Source organism: Carassius carassius, chromosome 18 (assembly GCF_963082965.1).
Source record: "Carassius carassius chromosome 18, fCarCar2.1, whole genome shotgun sequence".
NCBI lineage: Eukaryota > Metazoa > Chordata > Actinopteri > Cypriniformes > Cyprinidae > Carassius > Carassius carassius.
The window spans coordinates 5,842,515-5,864,684 of record NC_081772.1 but is presented as its reverse complement, the minus strand read 5'-3'; the positions used below and the strand labels follow the sequence as shown (position 1 = coordinate 5,864,684).

General features: G+C 35.0%; 1 protein-coding gene across 2 annotated transcripts in view; it reads left to right on the top strand.

Moving 5' to 3' along the window:
* Positions 1–1,065: 1,065 nt before the first annotated feature.
* LOC132092204 (protein FAM184A-like) overlaps positions 1,066–22,170 on the top strand; it is a 111,913-nt gene continuing 90,808 nt past the window's right edge. Inside the window, exon 1 of one of the 2 annotated variants that reach the window (XM_059498351.1) lies at positions 1,066–1,755. In XM_059498351.1, coding sequence (XP_059354334.1) covers positions 1,576–1,755 — 180 coding nt within the window. In that variant the 5' untranslated portion in view covers positions 1,066–1,575. The remainder of the gene's footprint in view (positions 1,756–22,170) is intronic. The other variant, XM_059498352.1, reaches the window with a different exon arrangement.

Sequence of the window (22,170 nt, the reverse complement as noted above, 5' to 3'; positions counted from 1 at the left end):
GATGCATTTGTTTATTACAAACACACATTTTGCTTTAAAATACATTTATTGATAGACTGGAGTCGTGTGGATTACTTGTGGATTATTGTGATGTTTTTATCAGTGTTTGGACTCTCATTCTGATGGCATCCAATCACTGAAGAGGATCCATTGGTGAGTAAGTAATGTAATCCTTTAAATAAAAGAGAAATCATGCCACTGTTTGCATATTGAGAAGTGCTTGTAATATTAGTTTCTGTGTGCAACAAAATATCCATATAGAAAATCAAATTATTATGCACTACTACAGCATAGTGTGCTCATACTAAAAGCCCACATGTATTTTAATTTTAAGCGTGATCATTTGCTCATGGATTTCAGACAACTCATGGCCCAATACAGACTTATTTAATATCCAGACCAGCACAATATACTAGAGATTTTAGGTGTTGTCCACACTGGATTATAAAGAAATACATGAGCAGATTGTAAACATGGCACAGCTAGCAGTTATGAAAATGACAAAGTGCTCTTTTCAGAATTTTTTTTTTTTTTTTGTGGAGAGTCTGTTTTCTGTATATTATTATTATTATTATTATTATTAAAGATATATGTATGTATATATATATATATATATATATATATATATATATATATATATATATATATATATATATATATGTGTGTGTGTGTGTGTGTGTGTGTGTGTGTTGTCACTAAAGGTCAATGTGTGCTCAAAGAACTGTTTGTTTTATTTATTCTGTAGCATATCTTGTGTCTGTACATTGAATGACTTTAAAAAAAAATAAAACTTGAGAAATATTACTGACTGGATACTAAGATTTGTTAAATATAATTATAATTTCAAATTTCCTAAAATTCATCCTTAGTAGCCTTCACCAACCGTTTACTCTAAACTCTTTTCAAATACGAACACAAACACGGTTTTATTTTTAGCTTCTGCCCACCAACCTAGATATTTCCAAAATCACTTTTTCAATGACTTTCGCACTGCATCACATGCGAAAGAAAAGAGCAGAATGGAGGAGAGACAGGAGGCGGAGATGAAAGGAGCCGCGACCGACGGAACTGACGTCACGGGCACAGTGTAAACTGTTGAGATGATCCATGGTAACAGTCAGTGCAGCAACACCGCTCGCACAGACACACGCACGGGGATCGACAGAAATGCCTCGAATTTGGATCGCACCTGCAGCGGGTCTTGCTTCTCACAGACGAGCGGCGCTCGGACGCGTGTTAGACGCGCCGTCGGCCTTTTAAACGCGACGCACCTGCCAGGAATCCAAAACATTTGATGTATTGCTTCTATAAATCTACTGTACGGTCACAAGAAGCAAGGAAACCAGCGAAATGTGTGGTTGAACTGCTTCTCATCTCATCTCAGCGCTTTCGCTTATTTCTTACAGACTCCAATACGAGCAGATGATTTTAACCCGGATGAAATGATGACTCTTGTGGATTAACGCCTTCATTGACACTCCAGTTTCTGGTTTGTCGGGTTTGAGGGATCATCTGCCTTTACCATTTGCCATTACAGTCTGAATATTACAGCCATATTAATATAATATCGTGAAGATGGCGACTGGAGCGGGCTGGCAACATTACTACAACCCCGCTGGCAGCGCTTCAACGGGGAAATATAACAGCACCTCCACTTCTACATCCACCAGCACGCCCTTCCCATCCGGTTTATCCCTCGAATACACGCAGGACCTCCATCTGAAGATGAGCAAGAAGATAGCACAGCTGACCAAGGTAATTGTGCGCGCGTTTTGGGGATGCGTAATGCCATGTGTGTTGTTCTAAAGCGATGCACATTGGAGGTGCCGGAGACCCCCATCCAAATGACAACAGGCTGGCCTTAGAATGCATAATGGAGTAAAAATGACCGGATCTGCTGTATAATTTTAATAAATGCATTACATTTCTTGATATGTATGTATTTTACAAAACTGTTGTATGGAAGTCTCACCAAAATCGGCTGTCAAAATTAATAAGAAACTATATAGCCTTAAATAAAAAATGAAAATAAAAAATACATTTACCCAAAATGTAACCTAAAATAATAAGAAAACTGAAAATGTAAACATAAGAATTCAAAATAATAATAAAACTGAAATAGTTTTTCAACAATGTTAAAATAACACTTAAGGTATAGTAAAAAAACATTTTTTATTAATATTTCATATCTATAAACTGTCATATTACTGTAAATTCCTTTAAAAGCATTGTTAATTCAAAAATGTTTGCAACTGTCAAATTAATATTTTATGTTAACGTTATAAATTTATGTTACTGCTAGGGTTTAGAATTTTTTTATTTTTTTATTTATTGTTTATACTGGCTTGATTTGTTAAAAAAAATTATAATAATTACTTGATAGACCTCCTTAATACAGTACAAAAACATTTTACTTGAAAATATATTGTTCCTATGGGCCGGACTGTTAAAAAAAAGCATCCAACAACTGTGTGGCAAGCGTGTGAACTCCTTAAATACGGTTTAAAAAGCATATTCCTCTGTGCATCTCACAAGGTTGGTTGAGGGAAGCCCTGGATGTGCAGAGTGAGTTGAAAAGATATTTTGATTTATTCAAATTTTTTGGACAATATATAATTCCCACAATGTCTTCCGTGTAAAGTCATAGGTTGATAACTTTGTGGATTGGAAACTGAAAGTAGTAATAATGAATAAGTGGGTGTGTCCAAAATTCTGACTGGTGCTGTTCTAGTTCCCTCAAAAGGAAGCAGTGCAAAATCTGCCCCTAATCCATTTTGTGTAAAATGTGCTGGTCCTGCCTGCCAGAATCATAGCTACATAATCTGAAAAGCCTGCTAGGCAAATTTGTGTTTCTCACATAAACACATTTGTTAACCGAATTTTATTATTATATTATTTTTATTTTTATTATTTTTATTTTTTTTACTGAATGTCTACATGGACGTAAACAAATTAGCTTGATTGAAATATTTGTGCATATGAATTAGATTAAATTAGATTAAATTATTTATTATGCTGAACCCAGTACGGTTTATTTTGAACCCATTTATGCATTCGTGTGGTTTCTAAGACATGTGTTTTTGGTTAAAGCTTGCTTAAATTCAATTTGTGTAGGCTTAATGCCATCATACCATAGTTATTTTTAATTCAGTGCTTGTGATTGGTCGTCTGAAATAATTTACAACATTGATGATACTCAATCATCAGTCTGAATCTGGTTTACCTATATAATCCTGCATTTTATATTCATTTTTGGCTTTTTTGTAGGGTTGGTGACATCCTGATACATTTGCTTGCATTCAAATTTTGTATGTTATATCTGTGGTTTAATCTGTCAATATTATCAACACCTGCTGTTTAGTGTGATCCTCTTAGCCTGATGGAGATATAGAAATGGCATGTTTCCAAAGCCTGCTGCAGCTATTAATTTTCAGGTATTAGAGCCAGGGTTTCCACAGTCATGGACAACCTGGAAATATCTTGCAGCCCTGGAAAAGGCATGGAATATACATTGTTTATAATGATTATAGTAAATATACATTATGTATTACAGTATTTAATCAGCTAGATATTGATGGTGTATCGAGATAAACTTGCTTATGAGCCATAGTGATGTTCTTTTGTAATGAATTTGTGAAACCGGTTCACAGAATTGTGTGATTCGTAAGTCTTGAATCATTTGATATAATGACTGGATCTCTATAGTGTCTGGTTTGAAGATTAACATTATAGAGAAATAAAAGATATAATATCTTCACATACACAAAGCCTCTATTTCATGGAAGTTTATCAGTTTTTATTTTGAGGTAACTGCCTTTTTGAGTTGGTTCTTTTGTAATAAATAGTTCACGGAATGGTCGGAATGATTCAGTAGTGAATCTGTCTTAAATTTTTTGTTGAAATAATTGCTGGCTCTGTATAAGTGCCTGCTTTGAAGGTTAGTATTATAGAGAAAATGAAATATACTATCTTATTCACATACCCAAAGCGTGGTACAAAACTTTACATAGTTTGCACTCTTATGCCACTGGATATATAAGCATTTTTGCATCTTTGTGTGATATGCAGCAGGCATAAGTGACTTGGTGAAGTTTTATGCAGTTGGTTTGAGTAAAGCTGTAATGAGAAGTGTAATGGAACATTTATTATTTTTATGTTTTCAACATTTTATATCTTTCACAGTAAGTGCATTGTTAGTGCATTAGGACTGTGTCAGCCACTTCCTCATGTGATGCTCAACATAATTCTATAGACTCATAAAGCTGAAACCAGACTCCCTGTCTGGCCGTTTTCTCTCTGGTTATGGTTTACCTGGGAATCCACACCTCCCAGTCTCCAGATGGACCCAGTCTGGATCTCACAGCCTTATGATTAGTATCAATAAACTCCAGAAGCATCACATTGCAATTCAATTATACCCCCCCCCCCCCAACACACACACACACACTTTGTTTGTGTGAAAACATTTGATGCTTCTAAAACACACAAATGTTCTTTAAGAAGCTGGCCTTCTGAGCTTTTTATATCTAATTATCATCTTTATTGAGCCATTGGAGCAGTCTCATTCAGTCTTTACTGTCTTTCTTACTGGTTGTTTAGTTTTTTTTATATTCATATGCCTTACTCATTAGTCTTTTTATTATATTACCCAAAATGGTTGGCATATGTTTTGTCTTCTGTGTAAAGAAGACATTTAAGCTACTGCAAAAAACTATATCACTTGCATTGTTTATTTTTTATATTATAAATTCTGCTAGGGGTTTATAAACTTTGAGAACAAAAGAGGTTTACAAATTCACTTAACTGTACAAATACTATGTTTTAATGGCCTACGCATTGTGTATTGGCCATACGTATAAAAATATAAGGATACACTACTATTTAAAAATGTGGCTGTAATAAAGAAATATTCCCCAGGCTTCTGTTATAGTTCCACGGCAACTGTACAACTGTCAAACCAGTATCATTTTCTTTAAAAAAAAAAAAAGGTGAGGATCTTTAATCAAGCTGCTATAAGCAGACTCTTAGAGAATATTCTGTTATTAGAGAATAATGCAGCCGTTAAAAATCAATAAATCTAATAAGAAATACATAATACAGCTATGATTTGCCAGTTGAGACAAAAGTAGTTCAAGCTTTATCCCTTGGACATATATTGCGTCAAAACCATTACTGAGAAATATTCTTGTTTGTTATGTAACATAATTACATTATATTCACACTAAAGCTTATGAAAGATTGAAGGCCACGTTATAAAGTCTAAAGTATGACTGAGTTGCCATAGGGGTGCATAAATGGGTCATTCTCTTTTAATTCACCATATTTTAATCACGTTTTCTTACCTGTTATGTTGCATTTCACCTTGTCTTAAGAGATAATGTTCCTCGTAAACGTCAGTTCTTTCAAATCATTATTGTGGGTCGTGGCAGCAGGTGCTTCTGTTCCATGTGGCCTGGCGTGTGAAGTCTCTTGTATCCTCTGTGTTTGAATCAAGGCATGAGAGGAGGATGTACTGTACGTGTGTCATAATCCGGGGGTTTATATGATTCTTGCGTTTTCTAGAGAGGTGCAGGCCGCCTACCGCACGACAGATGGTGGAAGCCCAGGGCACAGGGGCTTAGGTGCAATAGTGAATGTGAGGACTATGACAATATTTCCTTTCAAAAACAGCTTGCTTACTCTGATAACAGAGAAATGGCACTGCATGCTTACAGTAGCTTATAAAACACTAAGCAGCCTTGTTGGGAAATAATGTAAGTTTATAACTGTTTTAATTCCTTATGCCAACAAGGAAGAAAATCAAGACTGAGTCTTTTTTGAATGTATATTTTCCTTATTTAATCAGCATGCAGCATTCATAATTACTACCTAAACAGCAAAGCTTATACATTCGCATCTAATTAAGTCTGTGTATTGTGTGTGTGGAGGAAATTTGTTCATGGGATGACCAGTCAACACACCAATCGGCTTATTCTGACTGAAAAGAAATCCAGTTTCTTGCTCAGAAACCCATTTGCTACATTTTTCACCTTTTGGATGTAGAATATCATTCTTCTAGTAGCGTGTTATATCCAATTTGAGGAGGAAGTGGAGTAAAAAAGAGTAAGCTGTCAAGACCAAACCATAATTCAGAAATGTAACCAGTCATATTAACCTTCACAAAACGGTTGTTGGATTTGCTGGTCTGACCTCATTAAGTTAAGCATTAAAATTTATTTAATTATATTTCTATTATATTATTCCTGTTTTTCGGTTGCAGTTATATTGCATTTGCTGCCATTGTAAATATTTGACTGTAGAATATCTTGACTGATCACACTTAATTATGTTTTTTAACATGTTTTTTTTTAATTGATACAGATAATTTCTCATTATTCTAACAAAAGGACTGTTGCATTAGTTTGAAATGTTTACTGTTTATACAAAGCATCTGTTGTGCCGTTAGAATAACCAGATGATCTGTGACTATTAGACACAGTTAAATATGAAGGTAGAGTTTAAAAAATGGGGTTCACACTCTTTTGATGAAAACACTGATTCATCATGGGGTCACAGCACAGGTCAGAAAACATTAAAGTCATGTTCACTCGTGTGTGTGATCAGACACACTTCCATTCACACCGGGCGATATACTGTACAGTATTCATTGGAGATAATCCACTAAAAGCATGGATCCTTTAACCTGCATCTATATCATTTAGCAACCTAATTTCAATATTAAAATGCTTGTGTTTTCATGCCAGTAGATGGTTGTTTCTTGTGATCATATAAATGGCAGCTCTGATCCACTTCAAAAGTCATGAAATGGGTTTTTTTGCACAGTCTGATTCTGAAGGGTATCTCCGGTACTGCCTTTGTTTGAGTCTCATTGTAATTAATACCCTTCTGTGGTAATACCCTTCAGATCTAGTGATCTGCTGTTATATTAGCTTAACATTTAAAGAAATAATTAAATCAAATGCTGAAAATTCACCCCTTGGCCATCCAAGATCTAGATAGGTTTATTTCTTCATCAGAACAGATTTGGAGAAATGTAGCATTACATCACATGCTCACCGAAGGATCCTCTGCAGTGAATGGGTGCCGTCAGAATGAGAGTCCAAACAGATGATAAACATCACAATGATCCACAAATAATCCACATAACTCCAATCCATCAGTTAACATCTTGTGAAGCTAAAAGCTGTCTTTCTAAAAAAAAAAAAAAAAAAAAAAAAAAAAAAAAAAAAAATTACATTGACCGTGAAACCATTGCTTCCAGCTGAAATATGGGTCCTCTATCCATAATATTGCTTTCTCCGGTAAAAATTGGTCTCATCTGAATCATAAGAGAAATATGCACAGATCAAGCAAAGTCAAATCACAAACCTGAAATGGTTTTAAACAAATATTTTGGTGGATTTTAATGTAAAAGGACAAATAGACTTTTTCCCTGGAGGTAGAGTTATTATGAGTTATGGAATTTTGTCCTTCACAGGATGTTAATTGATGGACTGAAGTCATGTGGTTTACTTGTGGATTTTTTTGATGTCTTTATTAGCTGTTTGGACTCTCATTCTGATGGCACCCATTCACTGCAGAGTATCCATTGGTGAGCAAGTGATGTAAAGTTAAATTTCTCCAAATTGGTTACGAAATTAAAATAAAAACAACAACAACAAACAAACAGATAGATAAATATACCCCGGAAACAGTAACATTATTAAAATGGATTCAAATTACATTTCAGAAAATTGCTTGACCAATCTGCAGCAGGTTTTAATACTGTCTGCCTATTTCCTATGTAAGAAATGTATGAAAAGAAAAAGATGAAGTGACAATATAAGGGATTATTTTTAGATTACTTTTATTAAATTATACTTTTGGAATCATAACATAACAGTTAACCCTAACTCTGCAGAACTCTGTGTTTTTTGTTTTTCAGTCATTTGACTTTTTTTTTTGTCCGCATGCAGATAAAATAATTTGCATTCTCCATGGTCGCTTGTTTAATTCTTTGTTTGTCAAATGTGTGCACACAGTGCATGCACATACCCACAGATACATTGGTCACTTTATATTAAAATATGTGTACCACACCAACAACATTGTCTCACTTGTACAACACATAGAAAAAATGCATTAGTGTGGGAAGCAAATTATATTTAAAAATCTATATTTTTGCAAAAGCAATTGACACTCTGGGTTTTCTTTCTGTGCTGGAAAAGGCCTGGGGGATAAAGATGCTGTGTATGCATTATTGTAGCAGGCCGTTGCTGACAGGAGAAGGAGGCTATGCTCCCTAAAGGCCTGCACTGCTGGGGCCCTGCTGTCTTCCCTGCCCAGCCCCTTCTGTCATCACTCTCATCGGAATAAACAGTCATAGAGGGCAGGGGAAAACTGAAGATAAAAGTGTTTTCATCTTTTTTTCCACTCCTGGCAGCACAAAAATTAGTTTGAAGTTCTTTATACAGTGGAAAGAAAGAAATCGTGTGGTGTTGTGCAGAGCTTTGTTAGGGGTTCTCTCCCCTCAGTCAGACCCCCGACTGACTGGCAAGGCCCAGTGGACCGCAGACTTCACACTTTATTCATCTGAGCCGTCTGACAGATTTCCTCTCTTTCTTTTTATATGTACGGGTGTGTGATCTATGTCGTCTTTGAGAATATTGATTTTGTTGTTTTGAAGTGCTATTTGACATCAAGGCATTGAGTCAAAAACCAAATAAAACACTCTTACAAAGTGCATGCCTAAACTACTGTGACCTCAATAAGTATTGGAACAGTAATGACAAAATTGCTTTGTTTGCTGTGGAGTCACACTTTTGATTTCCTATCACTTAACAGTGTCCATAAAACTGTGCCAAGACTCTACTCGCTCACCTCTGTGCTTTTTTGCAAACTCTAATTCTCCCTTTCTATGTTTGGTGTTAGTCAGAGGTTTGCATCTTGCTGTGTAGCCTCTGTAATTCTATGTCAAAGTCTTCTGCGGACAGTAGATTGTCAGACCATCACTCCAGCTTTCTGGAGGTTGTTGGTTATTTTACAGACACTTATTTTAGGGTTCTTTTTCACAGATTTTATGATTTGTCTGTCATCAATGGCTGTTGTTTTTCTAAGCTCATCAGGTCTTTGCTGGTGGCTGTAGTCCCCGGTGGTTTCTTTATTTTTCACGATTCCAAACTGTTGATTTCTCCATGCCCATTGTTTTTGAGATAGCTCTAATTGAGTTCCTATTGTCTTTTAGCATCCAAATTGCTTGCTTTTCTCACAAAGTCAGCTCCCTCATCTTCATCCTGGTTTGTGTGTGTCATCAGTAAATGCAATACTCAGAATGCAGAAGCAATGGCTGTAACTGATACAGCACATTCCCTGCATTTAATATCTGAACAATTAATGCAACAGGACAAAGCTGATCACTTAGAAAGACCTGTGAGTCAACTGTCTCAATATTTCTGCTCACATCAAATATGGGATGAACCTCTAAATGTGCTGATCTTGAATCTTGAGTGTTGAATCACCCAATAATAAAAAAGTGACATTCTGCAGTTTCGTCTTGTATTTGTCTTTAAATCATATTTGCAGGTGTCTTGACTCAACAGCAGACAAAACAATTTTGTCATTACTGTTCCAACATTTATGGAGGGCACTGTATACAGTACAAAGTAGTCTGGTAGGTTACAGTGCGTTCTTTCACTGCGTGATTCAGTCAATTAAATGCTAGAATGCAGCATTGTAGAATGCTCCCAAGATTCAAGATATGGTGGCAGAAAATGTATATGTTTATATCATTTCATATAGCTAATCAATATTACTTGAAGAGCATAGTTTTTTCCTCCAAAAATCATCATGATTACAAATGTGACATTTTACATAACAGTTCAATAAACAAGAAATTAATGATGAGAGATTTTTAGTTAATAGTTTTATACATCATATTGCCTATTCTTGCTATGTTTCACTAACAAAAATAGCTCCAAACAAAGCCACATCACTGTTTTGCATCTCTGAGCAACATGACTCATTCCTGAATGAATTCTCTCAGAATTACAAGAAAAATAGTATGAATTGTGAGATAAAAACTTTAGAATTGCAAAAAAAAAAAAAAAAAAGTGATTTTTGAGATAAATTTGCTTTATTCTGTGCAGAAGCAAACTTATTCTTTGAATTCTTAATTCTTTGACTTGAAATTATTTTTCAGAGCTGTTTTGATACAGTACATCATTTTAGTGCATACAGTAGTAGAAGTATGCAAATTGGAATTCAGCCCACGGTTTCCTGCAGAGTTCATATCCTGAACTCATTATTGAATGTGAGTTTCTGTCGTTTTGGCCTAGGGCAGGTTTTCAAGTCTACCTCTGCACTGTTACTGTAGCAGACACACGTCACATGCTTCATATGTACTGTGGGTCAGCCGAGTGCATGTTTGACCTAGACCTTGACTGCTTTCACTTTTTCCTGTGGCCAGCCATGCAAAGGTCACACCTGTGTGAATAGAAGCAAAGAATCTTGGCAAACTCTGGCTCTGCTCTGTGTACATAATGCTCTCCCACTTTCTATTATTATTATTGCTATTATTTCATTTGGCCTCCACGATGACCTCTTCCCATTCACTCAAATCAGCTTCTAGCAGGCAATCAGCATTCCAGTGCTATTGTGTTGAAAGCTCATTCAGCTTTCTCCAGTGAAGTCCCCTCACAAATTTTTAACTGATAGGCTCTGAGCGCTGATGAATTGAGGCTAGAATAAAAGCTATTTTCAGCCTTACGTCAAGTTGAAGTCTTTTAAATAGCATTGTTTTGTCAATGGTTTGGGAATGGCAAAGGACTGAACTATTTCAGTTCTGTTCCCCTTTGCAGTCTCTGTTTCCTTAATGGTTCCACTACTGATTCTTTCACTGTTGAGGAAGAAATATTTGGAAGAAAGAAAGAAATACAGTTACAATATCAGATGATGAGATTGATTCAGATAATAAACGCATAGTTGAAAAGAATGGTTTTCATTTACACTGACTTTTTAATGACTTTCACTGTCTTTTAAAAGATGACATAAATACATAACAAACAAAAATGTGATAACTTGTTTCATTCATAAACTTTATTTGTATAAAAAAAAAAATCTGAGATTCTGTTTTTGTCACAGTGTCTGGGTTGTGTTCCCTGGGTTTCCACTAGGTGTCCTCCTTTCCCAAGGTGTCTGTCACCTTATCACTTCCTGTTCCCTTATTTGGTCACCTTCCTCTTTGTTGAGTAATTGATTGTTCCCCACCTGTCTCCTGTTCCCTCATTATCCTTCTGTGTATTTATACCCGGTCTGTCTGAGTCTGTGTTACGGAGTCCTTGTTTAATGTCTTATGTTAATTCATGTCCATCATCTTGTCGTGCTCTTGCCTTGTGTCCTTGTTTGTTTATGTTTGGTTTGGTTTGGTTTTGTTTGGTATCGACCTCTGCCTGGACTGTTTACCCTTTTGGATTGCCCTTAATAAAAGACTTACTCGCAATTGGTTCTATCTCCGTGCCTCATTGGATCCCTGCCGTGACAGTTTTATGATCTACCATTTTACCTGACTTAAACTGATTATGCTGTAATGTTTTGATTTACAAAAAGTCTCATCAAAGTCATTCTTCAAGGAATCGGACTGCACTGTTCGTGCTGTGTTGTTTTCATTCACTAAAATGAACTGGCTCGTGTAAGTAATTTGTTTCGGATTCGGACTACACAGGTTAAGCTGTATTGACTGTAACTGCATTGAAACATTAAAAAGATCTGGCTCATAAGTGTCTGACTGGAATTGATTTGCTCAGTTGATTGAATAGCGGTGTTTCTGTGCCAATAAATCATAGTACAGGAGACACCGTAGAATGTTGAGACCTTACCTTGTTTGACTGACCTTTGTCTTGAACTCATTTTGTTTGCTAATGTTCCATGCTGAAAAATGGTGGAAACCTCTTTAGAAGTAGACATGGTTATGAATACCAATGAAGTGATTAATCCCTAATATGTGATTGGAAGAGGCGTCCAGCGGTTCCACACTGCAGGAGACGCCATTCAGTTGAGGAGACAGTTGATTAATCTGCATATTTTATATGTTTTATATAAAAATGTAGTTGTTGATTTAATCCCAGGCTAATCACTTTAGTCTAATAATAAAACATCATTTTTCTGGCAGGGAAATTTCAGCACATAATGAATGACCATTTACTTTTAGCTGATGTGATTTTATAAGCAGAAGTCCATGGTGTAATGGCCTGCTGAAGACATTGTTTGCGTCTCAAACAGCTCCCTAGCTAATGAATCTGAAAATCGTGTACACTAATTTGGGGCAGGTTGGGACAGTGATCGCTCTAATTCTAGTGACACAATTACGTACTATGTCAACAGACAACATAGTAAAACGACATAACTGGAATTAATAAACAACAGGCATGACCATCTTATTTTTATATTATTTTTTATTCTCTTTAAACACATTGTTCTGTTATGTGTTCTTACAACATTTCAGCCGAATATTAATTATACATTTTAATTAGATGTGTTCAATTCGATGTGTGTTTATGTTTTAAAAAATTGTCTTTTCAAATCTTCTATAGCGTGTTATTATATTTATCGAGTTGGCTCAAGTTATTTATATTTCATGCTTCAGAAATGTGACGTTATTTCCAGTAAAGCCAGGCTACAGGAGTTTTAAAATCATAACCGATTTTAAAATCTGGTTGCAGCACGCACATAAGGAGAATCTTTGCAGCTCATCTTCCCTCAAATCTTAAACATGCACACATTACAAGATTTGAACATCGTGGCGTATCACACACTACAAGATCATTAAGATTATCATGCCAGAAGGAGTGCCTCACTTGATCTCATGCAGCAGAGCATCACTGATATTTATGTTTACATATGTTAGCTAGCATGCTAGCAGCTTTCTGCGCTCACCCGGTGCATTCAAAACTGAGGTGATTTCACTCCAGCACTTCTCTTTCTCCTTAAGGTTGTGATGCGTTTTCTACACATTATACAGACAGTTATGTTACTTCAGAATGTCAAGAAACAGTTTCCTCTTTCTCCACTATCCAACAAAGCCGTACATCAGCTGTTTTGCGGTTTTGCGCATTGGCTGTGAAAGTACTGATGTAATCATGTGGCCATCATCATCCCGATTTAAATCCTAAATATCAAACATGTTTGATATTAATCGGGGCTGCCCCGATTTGTGTGGGAACAGATCGGGAGGTGCAAGATTCGGTCGGTGAGCACCTCACACTAACAAATAATCCGCGCCAAACATCGGGACCGATCAAGGTGCTCGACAGGATGTTTGCTCCGATCCTCAGGAGGGGGAAATCGAGGCTAAATCGGGCTAAAAATCCTGCAGTGTGAGCCAGGCTTAAGGGAGCAAAGTGACCACCGATGCTCCCTAGTTTTGCGTTGCAAAAGTCCCTTTTTTAAATTAATTGCATCTTATCAGCGAAACGTTTAAGATTATTACTGCTTTCCTCGGGTGTTTTTAGGCCGTGCGTAATGAAGGTGACCAGAGAAGAGCAGCAGGTGAATGTTTCAGTGCTCTGCTCAAATGAAGATCCATTGCTTCCACAAGTGAATATGAGGTTAAAGAAAAGTGCCACTGTAGGCAATTCTCAATGCCACTGTGATCCATCTCTGCTCTCATATGTGTGTCTGTGTGTGTGTGTGTGTGTGTGTGTGTGTGTGTGTGTGTGCGTGCGTGTGTGCATGCATCCTTCAGGGTTATATATATATATATATATATATGTGTATATATGTGTATTTGTGTGTATATATATATATATATATATATATATATATATATATATATATATATATATATATATATATATGTATACTTAAAGATTTAGCAGCACAACATTAATTTCTTGAGCAGCAAATCAGCATGTGACACTGAAGACTGGAGTAATGACTGCTAAAAAAAATTCAGCTTTGCATCACAGGAATAAATTACATTTATTTAAAATGTATTGAAACAGAAAGCTATTTTAAATTGTAATTTTTTTAATTATTTCAGTTTTTACTGTATGTTTACATGAGGCATCTTTCAAAATTAAAAAACATTATTGACCCCAAACCTTTCTTTAAATGGTGCAAAATTGCCACTCAACTTTATGGTGACTTAGAATTAATAAATTAAAAATACATTCGTTAAAAATATTAAGAATTAGTTGAATTGAAATAAAATAAAATACATTTAATGCATGATAACTTTACAAATTGGAGAAATTAGGAATGAAAATAAATAAAATGAAATAAAATTGTTGTAAAAAAATTTGACTACACCAACGTCACTGAAAGAAAAACAAAGCTAAATAGATATTTAAAAAGTAAAAAAAATGACAAGCACATAACCCAATTACTAAAAATGTAATTGTCATATATTTAATTAAATATTATAATAACATTAAATGAAATATAAATAAATACTATAATAATATAGAAATAATATTAAAATAGCACTACTGTTTTACTAGAGAAACATTCCTATCAAATAAATATTTTTACATTTTCCCTAAACCTAACAGTCTTTTTAACCCAAATCCTAACCCCACAATCTAACAGGTTGATAAAAAAAAATTCTTGCTCCAAGATCACCAAGAATATCAATCCAGGAACATTATATGTACATAAATCATGTTAAATGAGTTTGTTTATTGTGCTTAGTGCCGCAGTGGTAAAAACCTCTAAGATAGAGATTCAGATGTACATCATCTCTACCTCCGATCATTAACCGCTTTAACTATACTCAACATCCTGCTGAATTACATCTGAGTGCTTCTCCCTCCTTCACGTCATCTGCCAGTGGAACCCTTTTCTTGCTTTCTGCTGAATTTGGAACTAAAGTTAGAAACAGGATTCACTGGATGACGGTTTTAGCATTTGATGGAAGATTCACTTTGAGATGCTGAATAATGCTTTTGTCTGACGGAGCCTAAAGTGAGAGTGTAATGGTGAGGGAATATTGAGAACACTCCACTGTGGCCTACATAAATCTCAATAGATGATTTGATTGTGCGTCTTCCCTCCTGTTCATTCCTTTCCCAGGCTGTATGTTGCTTGTTTGTGTGCTCTGTTTGATATGTCTTTGTTGGGGTATGATGGTTGGATTTATGTGAATACTTGGGACGAAATCCTCTCCACCATCTCTATGCATCCCTCTATCCTCCAGTAATTATTTGTACTAGATTATACAGTGCTGATTAATGCTATCCGAGCAGCTGCCCCTCGTGCCTGGAGCAGGATCTCGTCTTGCGCACAATTTCACAAGCTGTCGGCCAGAAAGGGGTGATGAAAGGGGCCATCCATCACCTTGGCTCTCACTGAGACCAGAATACAGAGTGTTTGATTGCGTTGTGGACACAACCCTGAGCATCAGCCAGTAAAGTATTATGCTTGTGACATCACAAACCTGCCAGACACCGAAACGACAGTGTCATATCACATCAGATAATGATGTTTACACCTCAGAGAGCGCAACAGATGGAGAGATGTGGCCATATTGTACCAGGTAATTAGGAAACGGCATGTTCTGATGAATTTTAACTGGATGTTCTGGGTTCAAAACAAGTGTAATGGATGTAATAATTACATGTATAAACACAAATAATTATGAATCATCCCTCATTATTTCCAGCTAATGAAGTCGAAAACTACGTTTAGTGTGTTGGAGCAGGGTTGGAACTAAACTCTGCAGGGCTGCGGCCCTCTAGGAACTGAGTTTGACACCCATGAACTAAAGCAAAAACATTTGGAACCTTTCTTTTTGAAGTATAGTTCCTATTAGAACCAATTTTTTTCTTCGAGTGAAGAATGTTATTTTTTTAATCTAAAGAACAATGGAAAAGCTCAATGAATGGTTCTTCATGGAATCATTGTTGTGAAAGGGACACAGAAGAATTATTATTATTTATTTATTTTTTTGCAGTTTTTGCCTTTATTATGATAGGACAGTGAGTAGACAGGAAGTGAAGTGAGAGAGAGAGATGGGGTTGTGATTGGGTAAAGGTCATCCCCAGTGTTGGGGAGTAACTAGTTACATATAACGGCGTTACGTAATTTAATTACAAAATTATTGTAACTGTAATTAGTTACAGTTACTAAGAAAAAATGAGTAATTAAATTACAGTTACTTATGAAATTTTTAACGATTACAAAGGGGATTACATTTGAATATTTACACACATCCACGTACAGATTTAACTGATTTATTTCCCAAATTGCACTGACTATTCTGAGACATACCGCCCTAATAATTTCCCGGATGCGGAAATACAGTCTGGTTCGTAGAATCCAGTCATAAAAACGGAATGCCTAACGCGGACGGAATATGCCGCATTTTGGATGACTAAATCAAAAGTAGGTCAGTACACTTGAATCAAACATGACATGGACTAGTGTCTGTGAATATAAAGCCCCAAAAATGCAATATATGACATTCTGCGCGTCTGTGGAAATCAGGCGCGGAATGGACATCGGGAGAACCGGGACAATTCCCGGAGTCCTGGCAGCCGATTTTGCCCCACTATTTAATATCATTATTGTATAATTGCCTGCCGAATGTACTAAAGCGATCATTTGCGAATCCGCCATTTGATAATTAAATCTCTAATAAGTCATGAAGTGTTAGTTGTGACTCGCGCGCTCTCCGCGCCTCCGCCAAACGGTTTGGATCAGACTCAGAGTAATCAATGCGAGAGAGAGAGAGAGAGAGAGAGAGAGAGAGAGAGAATACAGTGGACTGCTGGAGCAGAGAAGCAGAACTCCTGTTCAGGGTTTCAGGTCAGTTTCATCTTTAAAGATGCTTTTTTGTCTTTGTTTTTATATTTATTTAATCAAGCAGCAGCACGTTGCTCATCCGTCATCACTCAAAATACTATATAAAGGACATCATTATTATCTGTTGTAATGTTACAGTAGGAATTTAGCTGAAAAAAAAATCCGATTTTTAAAATAGGTTTAGGGGGAGCTACGACAGACAACAACACAACCCTTACGAAAATTAACATACTATAACTATAAATCCAGAGAAATGGTTACTATTGGTTAACTGTAGTAACCAAAAATGTAAAATTATTTTACAAGTGTATTCATTTAAAAATAAATACAAATCCATTTGCAAAAAAAAAATGTTATTTTACTTTTATATAGGCTAATAAAAGCATGTTTAACTTTTGTAAGGGAAAAACATGACTCGTGTACAGTATTAGGATTTTTCTATAAAGATATTGTAGTATTGTAGAGTATTGTATTGTAAAGTATAGTTTTGAGTATACTTGAGTATTAAAGTCATGAGAGAGATGGATAACAGGGCAAAATAAAGAGACTGAAGAGAAAAATGGAAGTGAAGGTGCAGTTCAGGAGAGAACTTTTAATTATTTTGCATGTCCCCAAATTAAAAATTTAAACCTTTTTTGTCAGGTCCATACAAAAAATAGTTTTGTCCATGAATTTGTTTGTATGAGTTTGAATTTTCCAGTCTGAATTTTTTTCTCCAGTCCGCCCCTCCTGTAAATTAATGGCAAAGACATGGTTTCATTTACTATAGGCCTACTGAAGCTCGCAGTGTTTTCAACCTCTGCTGCCTCAATATAGGAGTACACGAGCACATAAACATAATTTCTAGAACTGCTCTGTGTCACTTCATGTGCATTTTACTTATTTTGAGAAAACTATCATCATATACAGAGACAGCAGTTTAAAAAAACACCAATGTTTCAGGAGTTTATTACACAGAATACGTCACATGCTTATTAGATAACTGTATTTAAGTTGATGTATATGCTTTTATTTATTATTCTTTAATTTTCACAAATTTATAAAAGTAATCAAAAAGTACTCAAAAGTAATTAGTTACTTTACTTTAATAAAGTAATTGAAAAAGTTACACTACTATTACATTTTAAACAAGGTAACTTGTAATCTGTAACCTATTACATTTCCAAAGTAACCTTCCCAACACTGGTCATCCCTCAGTTTGTAAAAAAAATAGCCAAATCATTTTTCATATTTTAATACTCTATAGAGCCTTTTGAGCAGTGGAAAGTTCCCATGGATGTGAAAGGTTCTTTGTGGAACCATAAATGTTAATAAAACATTTCTGTTTAAATGTGTAGAGTCTTGCAAAAGGGTTTAAAAGCCCAAATATGAGGCTCATGTTTTTGTTAGGCATTGTTCTTCCAAAAATTAAAATGCTGTCACCATTCACTCATTCTCGTGGCATTCCAAACCTATATGACTTTCTTTTGTGTAACACAAATTACATTTTTTTTATAGTGTTTTCTTCTTTATATGTATGGCAAGCCAGATTTGTGAAAAGCTTTTTAATTCAGTGATTCACTCTCAAAAATAAATAAATAAAAAGATAAGCGAACAGAATTAAATAATAATGATTTTTTTAAAAAAACTTTGCATGCAATGCAATGAAAATGCATACATTTCAGTCCATGTGAAGTTAAATACAGCATTAAAACGATTATCCATCATATTAATTTATGTAATACCATTACACATTTTTTATACAGTTTTACTATTTTTGGCTTTTTCATATGTCTTGTTGCATGGCAGAAAAATGGCCATAATGAAAATGACCATATAGTAATTTAGTTGAGTACTAATTTAAATTACAGATGATAGATTATAGAAATAATGCAGTCATCAGTTTCCAACATATCTATGTCAGTTTGGATCTCTATCTCTGCTATTCTGGATATGGCCAACAAATTAATTCAAATGACACAGTTAGTGAATGAAATTAAATAGTGATAAATTGTTCTGGATTTGTGTTGCATTGGCTCATTTTAATTAATTAAACTGAACCAGCAGCAAAAATCATTTTATTCACACAGATCTATCTTCTCTCATCCCCTCTCTCCAGTAGTTCCAAAATTAAAAGGTTGCATCTGTGTGTTATAAAATATAGGCCATGTTTGAATGTGACCGTGAATTATGAAGTTTGTGTTGCTGTATTTTTTTAGCTATATAAAGCAGAGCGAGGACTCTTTGAAAAAGTTAAACATGTGAGAACACCAGTTAATATTTCCAACAACGATAATTGCTTTAACTATAATAACAGTTTTCATGTCTTATGTTTTTGCAGTGCAATGCAAGAGAGCTCTCAGGGATACATTTAATCATTGCATTAAGTAACAGACACGTTTTTGGTTGATATGCAGCCAGGATTTTAGTAAATGACTAATTATTGGCTGCAAAATTACATTAATGTAATCCGAGCTCTATATGTGTGGGTGGAAAAGAGGTAAATTACAGTGGGGGAGCAAGACTGGTGGCTCTGTTTAATACACAACTTTTTCTATCACAGAAGCAGCTGTGTCTAGTTGCCACGGAAACTCTCTTTTTATTTTCAAGTTAGCACTGCCAATCAGAAGGGAAACAAAAAGTGCTCTCATTTCCCTGCAATTACACTCCACTCTGTGCTCGGCTTAATATAACTCTAAATATAATAATATAACTATTGAACTTTCACACCAAGTTTACTTTGTATTTTTGTTTTTCTTCATTACATTTAAGAATCTGAATATATGTGGTTCATTTATGTTATATTAGATAATTTTTTTGATTGGGTGAATCATTTGAAGTGGTTCATTTAAATGAATTATTGAAATAAAATGATTCTCTAAAATGAATCAGATGTCTCCAGCTCTGCATATTTATGTTCATTTTATGCCTCATTTCTGTCTGCTCTAAATGTGCTTCCATTATCTACTCAAAATAAGCTGTTACTGGAAAATCAAAAATCAATTATTGGTTTGTATAAATCTCTCCTCTAATGACACTCAGGACTGTCACTTTAAAACTCCATGAAATGACAAATAATCTACTTGCCTTTTAGCAGTGGTGTTTAGCTGGCATCTGACTGATTTTACTTGACATCACAACCTGGCAAAACAATGATGTGCTGCTTGATACAGGATTGCTTGTCGATTGCAGGTGAAACCTTCTCATTCTAGAGACCTATTGTTAAGAGCATTTTATTTGACACATTTGCAAATACATCCCTGTGAATAAGTTTTAATATTTTTAACTGTATCCCCTGAAAATAAAGATTCTACCAGATTTTTTACATGTTTTTGAAAGAAATCTCTTACGCTCACAGGTTGCACTTAGTTATTCATTTATCAAAAACACTAATATTTCTGTGATGGCAAAAGCTACATTTTCAGCAGCTATTACTCCAGCCTTCAGTGTCACATGATCCATCAGAAATGATTCTAATGTGCTGATTTTGGTGATTATGAAACATTTATCAGAATCAGAATGATTTGCCAAGTGTGCGTTGACACAAATGTTTTGTCTTTTTTAGGAGCTCACATAAATGCATATACTACATGTATGACATGAAAACAGAAAGAACATTTAGATAAGTACTAAGGGAAAAACAAAAAAATAAATAATAATAATAATGTTGTAGCGTGTGTAATTATTATTATTACCAATGTTAAAAACAATAGTTGCCATGATATTTTTTTCACTATTCTTTAATCAATACATAATTAAAAAAATTGTAGTAATTTTTCAAGATATTCAAATAAAAAATTTTCATATTGTATCATAATATTCAATTCTAACTGGTTTGTCTAGATAGTTAAACTTAAGAAGGGTAAAACATAAATTCTCTCTCTCTCTCTCTCTCTCTCTCTCTCTCTCTCTCTCTATATATATATATATATGTAAATGATAAAAGTTTTCACTTTTGAGGTGAACTATCCCTTCTTTTTATCTACAAGGCTGAATTATCTCTTTCCATTGCATGACATTGATGAAAGCAGATACAGTTTTGTATAAAGATGAAGAGATAAACATTTTGAATAGACATTAGTAAAGCAGGACCCACGGTGGTTCTGAACAAAGAGGTTCACTTCAAAGAAAAACGCTGCTGCTCTGAAGCCGCATCATTAGCTCTGGGCCTCATAAATAACAGGGCCCAGCAATCCACCAGGAGATGATGTCTCTTGAGATCTCATATCGATCTGATCAGTCGAAAGATCCCCAGCAGCAGCCCAGGCAATCTCGTCGACTGCTTTAGAACCGCTTTCTCAACTGCCCCCTCTATAAGAAAAGCGAAGCTGTCCTGCTTGCAGCACCCTACAGTATATCGTAAATCTTTTGAAAGACTATGATCATGTACTGTAGTTGCCATGGTGATGACGGATGGTCTCACTGCTTCTGCATGTGATAGTGCTGTTGAGTGACTCCTGAAGGGATGGAATGTGCTTGACTCATTGCACATGGTTGGGGAGAAGTTTTAGTTTTTGAGTAGGCTAGTTCTCTACATATAATTAGTGATGGTCAGGGAATGGATCTGTTGATATGTTTTCAGAGGATTTGGAAGTCTATTCCTATAGTGTTAACATGGGAGTGAAAGTCAGTTCTGTAGATGCAGGGCGGTGCATTGTGAGATGAAAGCATGAACAGCATGTAGTTACAGATGCAAACAGTGAGTAAATATGATTTGTGTTTTTTAAAAAGCTTAAGCATTTTTTTGGTTTGTTTTTCCAGTGTATGAATTATAAAAATGACTTTCAGTGGGGTCAGCAACTTTATTGACAATCTCACACAACTTTGTACAGTTAGCAAAGCATGAACTATTTTAACAACGTTTAAAGCAAAACACTAACTTTTATAGATGTGATATTTAAATTGATGTTCATGATCTGATACTGACTGTAACCAAGTTCTTGTGCAGCATCTGTTGCTATGTTACCCTTAAAAAAAATCATTATTTCAGAATTTTCATTTGACCTTTTGCAAGTTGTGTTCTTTTCTTAAGTAATATGTGTTGATAAGGTGGTAAAAATAAAATGCATATTATATTTTGTGGGTTAGAATTGACATTTTATATGCCATTTTCTTTAAATTGTTTACATTATTATTTATTAATTATTAATATTACTAAAATGTACAGTAGCTTATATATATACTACCATTTTAAAGTTTAGAGTCAGTAAGAATTTAAACTGCATTTAAATTGATTAAAAAGTGATAGTAAAGACATTTTTAATATTACAAAATATTTATATTTCAAATAAAATGCTGTTCTTTTGAACTTTCTTTTGATCAAAGGATCCTGAAAGAACTGTATCAAGGTTTAATTTGGGAATGAGGACTGATTCATGGCTTAATCTAAAGCATGAGCTTCCATTCCGTATTTAA